The sequence below is a fragment of the Tupaia chinensis genome, unplaced genomic scaffold (assembly GCF_000334495.1).
Source record: "Tupaia chinensis unplaced genomic scaffold, TupChi_1.0 Scaffold000231_2, whole genome shotgun sequence".
Taxonomy (NCBI): Eukaryota; Metazoa; Chordata; class Mammalia; order Scandentia; family Tupaiidae; genus Tupaia; species Tupaia belangeri.
The window spans coordinates 3,254,297-3,261,049 of NW_006159707.1; the positions used below are offsets into that span (position 1 = coordinate 3,254,297).

Below are 6,753 nucleotides of genomic sequence, written 5' to 3' on the forward strand. Positions count from 1 at the left end.
AGCTACTCTAGCGTACTGCAGCTGATGAAGCTATAAATTGCTACAGCCTCGTGGGGTGGGGTGGAGTCTGGCAAATACAGATACCATTTCACATACTTCTAGGAACTCATCAGACAAGACACATCACACTGCTCCACTGCTTTAGCTGTGCCTGGGTATGACCTGATGTCCACCAATCAGGAATTGCTTCAATAACCTTTCTTTCTGTTTTCCTTTCCTCCTTTCTTTTCTCTTTTTCTTTCCTTTTTAAATAATTATTTTATTTTAACTTTTATTATTATTATTATTATTGAATTTGATCAGAGAGAGAGGGGGAAAGAAAGAAAGCAAGACACCAGGACTGGGACTTACAACACGGTTGGCCATGTGGGCGTCTAGTGCCTCTAACTACCACACTGCCTACCGGCCCCTTTGGTAACTTGTCTACACAGTGGAATCTTATGGGGCTTCAAGAGGAAGGAGGCAGAACTACATATATGGATAGGGAACCATTTTCAAACTCTGTTGCCAACTGAAAAACAGGACAGAATAATATTTTGTATTTTTGTAAGAGGAGAAATGCTTATACCTATCTGTGCCTGCTGAAATAGGACTAGATATCTCTGCCAAGACACAGTAGCAATAGTGGTGATCTCTGTAAAGAAGGAAGGAGGGGACTGTAGGTCAGGATAGAAGGGACATACACTCCACCTGGTATACTCCTTGGTACAGTATGAGTTTTGTTTTGTCTGTATCGTCCTTTAAACAAGTATTTAATAGTTATCCTAGGGGCCAGCAGGTGGCAGAGTGGTTAAGGCACTGAACTCTCATTTGGCTGACCATAGTTTGAGTCTCAGACCTGGTGGCTTGAAAATTACGTCAGATGTGTTTGTGTATGTGTGTGTGCCCAAAATCCCGGGAGGAGAATGGAGGAGAAGAGATTGTGATCTGGTCATCCTCCCTGGGGGTAATTTCTCATTCCCTTCTCACTGTCTTTCTCTGGCCAGTGCACATGCCCTTTGGTAAAAACCATTAAAAGAAAAATAGTTATCTTATGAGAATCGGTCAAAAAGACTGTTATAAGAAGATGGCAGGTCTGCAAGCAACAAAAGTATACAAGCTGTGGGTGCCCAGGAGCACTACAGCACATGCCTCACCATGCCCTGCTGCTCCCAGTGGGCATGGCTGACTCAGGAATTGGAATCTGCAGCCCAGATGTGCTTCTGTTATGGTATGTGTGTTCTCAGCACCCAGAGAGGTCAGAGAAGGTTCCAGAGTTAGAGGGAGAAACTGAGGTGAAATTGAGGGAGGAGTGATGGGCTAAATAGACCTCTGACTATTTAATGACCTTCCATTAGCCTTTAAATAATTGTTTCCATGCCCTAGTTGTTTCTAGCAGCCCAGAAAGAAAGGCATTAATCTGCTCTGTTAATATTATTGACACATACATAGTGTCTGATGCCTTGTTTCCAACATAGGTTCCATAAATGCTGGTGTTTTTTCTATGGAACAAGGGAGATGTAAGTTCCCATTTAGTAAAACTATCCTGAGCACCGTTTGGTATCCTCCAGGCCTGACAAGGAAGCAAGGCTGACCTTCTGCATAACTGGTTCTGGCAAGAGCCCACATACACTGCAGGTGCTGCTACTGCAAGGTCACACTGACCCAGGAAATAGCAGATAAAGACCCAAAGCGAGTACTGAGAGGTCTAGCTCCTTAGACATGGATGGAAAAGAGCCACTAAATATTTAAAGTATGCCTATCCCACTGGGCCTCACTCCTCTGCATATCAGTCACACATACAGTCTCTCAGAATAGCATGATTACCCTAGAAAAGGAGCCCCCTCCTTCCTGGCAGGTGGGATGAGGCACCTCAGGCTTGAGAACCCCCCAGGGCACTCTTTCTCTCAATAAACTTTGCTTTTCTTTAGAGATGATTCCTCCTGAGTCTTGCTCCTGACCATGACAGGAGATTTCCTTTCATTCCTTCCCCAAATGGCATCCTGTCCTTGTCCTTGCAGAAGATACAAAGACAGCCTTCAGCGCAACTACTGGCATGACCATTGGGGTAACCATTGGAAAGTAAAGATCATGCTCCCTTTTAAGACAAACATCCTTTTCCAAAGACTATACCTCATTGGTTATCTTTGGTTAAATAAATAAATAAATAAATAAATAAATAAATAAGTCTGTCTTCTCCAAGCCTATAGACAACAGAATATTCTCTTACCAGGTGCATTCCCATGGAGGTAGCCATTGCCGTCTCAATCTCTGTTCCCACATCCTCGATGAAGGGATATTCATCCTGCTGATGGACAATCACCTTCGCCCCAGTGGAGGACACCAGGAAGGGGTTATATTCCTCTTCATTTACATACAAGATGACTTGCAGCCCTGAGAGGATAAGGCAGCCTGCTGTGGCCAAAGACCAGGAAAACAACTCTTGGGAGTAGCCTCAAATCCAAGCCCCAAGCATTTCCAAATGAGAGGCGAGTGGGGCTAGACTATTTGCTCCAGGAGGAAGGGAGCTTGCCTGACTTGCTTAGGTGCTGTGCCTGGGGCCTTAGCCAAAAATAGAGTTCCAACACAGCGTGACTGTGACAGTTCTTGCTAAACACCAGTCCTTGCTACTCTGCCTTGGACATGCATCTCCATGTGGTCTTTTGAGGTGAGAGTTCTGCTGAACATCCAATTAGATGTGCAGAACTATGGCTGTTGAAATGCTCAGGGAGAGCACCCAAAGAAGAGACGAGTCACTGATGGTGTACCTGATCACAGGCCTAACTTCTCTCCCTACATCTGCTCTCGGTCCACAAAGTCTATACTGTATTCAGTGGCTAAAGGGATCTATTGAAAATGGGGAATCAGATCAGTTTACTCCCAGGCCTAAAATCCTTCAATGGTGTCTCATTGACTCCATGGGGATCTCACAGGATATATGGCAATGCCATGGAACCAACCTGATGGTGCCTGTCAAGGCTATGAGGATTAAAGTCCCCATCCCAACCCTAACCACTGTGCCTTCTCCTTTGCTGCTTTCCTGTCCTCATCACTTGCATTAGGATTTGTAACTAAATAATGTTTATCTACTTGCTTACTCATTTGTTAATGTGTCTAAAACGTAACTTCCCTAAAAGCAGAGATGGTATCTGTCCTGTTTACTGCTGTGTTCTTGACTTCGAGAAGGCGCCTGACAGGCAGGAGATAATAAGTGGTAAATAAAGTAGTAAAAGAGCAGGGTCTATATGGATTGAAAGAAGGGAGTTTTGAAAGTGATTCCGACCCCTTCAATTTGTAAACAAGGGTACTGAAGTCCAGAGTGGGGAGGCGATTTGCTTGGAGTCGCACAACACGCATGTAACAGAGCAAAGGGTTCTAAAATTCTTCACTTCCATAACAGGGCTTTGTCTTTCCTGGTGGGAGCGTATCTACATGAGTGCACTTGAAAAAGTTGATGGAAAATGAACTGCATGTATGAATTTATTTTGGTGCAAGACATTTAAAACAATCCATGCATACTTCCCTCATAATATGTTGTTTTCCAGGAACTTTTCGAAGCCCTCCTGTGCATCAAATCATGTTCAACTTGTATAGAACTTTTCAAGAATTTCTTTTGTGCGTAAGCTAGACCAATCTATTGAGCTCTGACTTTCCCTAAGAGTAATAGTGGTATTGGAGGTAGTAGTGGTACCATCGGTGGTAGCAGAAGCAGCAGCAGGAGCAGCAACGATAACAGGCCAGTATGAATACTAGTAATGGTAACAATAGCAACAACGACACTTTGCATTTGCTGTGCGCTTAGTGTGTGTTATGGTTGAATTGTGTCTGCCCCCTTCAAATCTATTTGTTGAAGCTCTACCCCCTAGTGTGATGGTATTTGGAGATAGGGTTTTAATTAAGGTTAACCGAGGTTGCAAGGTGGAGCACTAATCTGATAGGATTGTGAGCCTTATAAGAAGAGGAAGAGACATCAGAGCACTCTCATCTCTCCATGTGCTACAGAGGAAAGACTGTGTAAGGACACAGAGGGAAGACAGCTGTCTGCAATCCAAGGAAAGAAACCTCAACCAAAACCAAACTTGCCAGACCTTGGCGTTCCAGCCTCCAGAATCATGAGAATAAATATCTGCTGTTTAAGCCACCCAGCCTGTTGTATGTAGTCATGGCAGCCCAGTAGACTAGCAGAGCATGCACCGGGTCTTACTCTTAAGAGTTCTCTGTATTTAAGTCCTCGGAAAGCTTGTACAGGGGATACTATTATTGTTCCCATATTATAGATGCAGTCCAGTATTTTGTCTGAGGTCACACAAGGAGTGGCAAAGCTAGGTTTTGGCTTCAGACTCTGCCACTTTAAGATTAGGCAACCTTCCTATCTCCTGTTCAGCATGTCTGGGTTTACTTTATTTGGAAGCTACCTGTCCAGCAGTACTCATCACAGCTACGGTCTGGCACTCCGGTTTAAGCTCATACACTAGTGATGTCCCTGTTCCTCTCTCTAAAAGGTAAGAGAGGAAGTCCAAAAGGAAAACAGACACTGACATGGAAGGAAGGAACCACTGCGAATGTTGATGAAAACACTGAAAAGATAAAGGGGAGTCCTTGGTTCCTGGCCAAGTGAAGAGGTTCTGCATTTCTGGAAGGCGCAAGCATCCCTAGTCATCCTGCGGACACCATGCCTGCTGTTAATGCAGCTCAGAATCCCTTAGGGGCAGGTTTCCTTACCATACTGACTGCCCCCCATGGAGGTGCTGAGGATGGTCTCATTTACTTTGTTGTTGAACGTGTAGCAATTCCCATGCATCGGGTGGTGGAACAGTGTGAAGTTCCTATGGAAGAAGAAAACAGGTCAGAAAGAGCCATGTGAGGAGCAGCTCAGAGCTGCCAGTCCTGAGAGGCCGAGAGAGCAGCCTTCTCCTGACCTGGAATCACAGGACACGCCATCAAAGAAGCAGGTCACTAGCAGCTCCTCAGCGGAGTAGCTCATGTTGATTTTCTTCTCCAGAGGCACCTGTGCCATGATGTTCATGTAGTGCAGCTTGTACCACTCTTGAATGGCATTGACCCCTGAGCTGAAGGTGTAGGTGGCACAGTCGGAGGTGTCATTTGAACACTGTGAAGAGGAGGAGACACCAGGGTGAAACCACCATTCCCACCACTACCCTTCAGAAAGATGGTAAGGATAGGTGACTGAGACTCCAGGCCAGCGACATAGGAGAATGGGAGGGAGAACTGGGACATGGAAGGGCTTCCTCTCACTTCTGGGGCCTGGAAGAGGTTATCCTCAAGCCACAGGGACCAAAATGGGCTCCGTGGGGAAGGACACTAAGTCCTGCTCCTGTGACTCCCTACTACTGCTACCTGCCCTTGGGTGAGGAGCAAAACCAGCTTCCTCAGGGTCTCCAGACCTCCAGGGTCAGCTGATCAATGCCACTGGGTTCCTACATGACCCTTCCCATTTTGTACCATGTTAACACTCACGAAATCCGGATTCTAGCCCACACCCGGACACCTTCTCTGCAGGATCTTGTGTACCCATTATTTCACCTACAGAATCTTGACCGAAATACCATCATTCCCAACCACATAGAGTCGTCGGGAGGCCCACATTTAAAATATATAATAAAAAACACTTTGTAGGAAAGTTGCATTTCAGATGCTTTCATTCCTCAGGGCTTGAACACACTCCCCTGAAATGACAGACATCAAGAATTTATTTTGGTATCAAAGAGAACCTTGTGGATATTTTACGAAAGGATCAGAAAGACGTTGCAGTCTCAACAATTTAGAGGAGGGGCCACTTTCCAGGATTCCTATCTACAGATACGAGGTCTCACGGTCAGCAGTCAAGGCTGTAAGGTATAGAGGTAGGTCCCACCTCCAGAGGTGGCTGGGACATGGACAGGTAGAATAGTGTTGGAGATTGCCCAGGAAGGTCATGGAACTCATTTTTGGTCACTTTTTTTTGTTTTGTTTTGTTTTCCTCAAGAGCCACTCAAATGTGCTCAGAAGGGGACATAAAGGAACCAGACCACAGTACCAGCACCTCACAATGACAAGCACTGCAGGGAACATTGGTGTTTGTGCCATTTAGCTATTTTCTTCCTTTCTGATGCCTGCTCACTAATTGGCTTTGGAGAATTTCCTTCCCTCCCTTTGAATACAGTCTGAAGAGACTTTGCATCAAGATGTTCATACCTCCATTAGCTAAGGGGTGATGGGAATCAAGTTTGGCCAAATGAGATGAAATTGGACTCCTTAGCATTAAAAGAATGACTGGAAATAGTTGAAGTTTCTTTAAATCAGCAGCAGTATCTGAAATGACTCCATCGTTTCTTCCCATCTAGCTCTTTGGAGCTTCCCTAGTTTATGTCTTTTGAAACGCCTCTTTGAGCTACTGGTCACCTTCTAAGACATTTTCTCCCTGTTTAAGATTGCCTGAGGAGCCACTCCACAGCTAGTGGTTAACGGAGCTGGATTCCACATGGCCATCTGCAATTTGAATTCCTGGCTGGTGGCTTGAAAAACATGCCTGGCAAGTGTGTGGACCCAAAATCCCAACAGGATGGAGAAATGGAGAAGAGACCATAGGGTGATCATCCCCTGTAGAGCTAGCTGTTTTTTCTCTGTCTCTGTTCTATGTCTGTCTCTTTCTCTCTCTCTGGCAAGCACACGTGCCCTCTGGAAATTAAAATACACATTTTTTTAAAAAAAGATACACTTTTAAAAAGTTGTTTTCTGCCCCACAAATCACTGGGTTATTTCATCCAGCAGGAA

The 6,753-nt window shown here is 45.1% G+C and overlaps 1 protein-coding gene across 1 annotated transcript in view; it reads right to left on the reverse strand.

Moving 5' to 3' along the window:
* The window catches only part of SCNN1G (sodium channel epithelial 1 subunit gamma), a 34,882-nt gene that overhangs the window by 17,037 nt on the left and 11,092 nt on the right, over positions 1–6,753 (reverse strand). The window contains exons 4-6 of the mRNA XM_006148312.1: positions 4,899–5,089; positions 4,702–4,805; positions 2,210–2,373 (exon numbers count right to left, since the gene is read on the reverse strand). Coding sequence (XP_006148374.1) covers positions 2,210–2,373; positions 4,702–4,805; positions 4,899–5,089 — 459 coding nt within the window. The remainder of the gene's footprint in view (positions 1–2,209; positions 2,374–4,701; positions 4,806–4,898; positions 5,090–6,753) is intronic.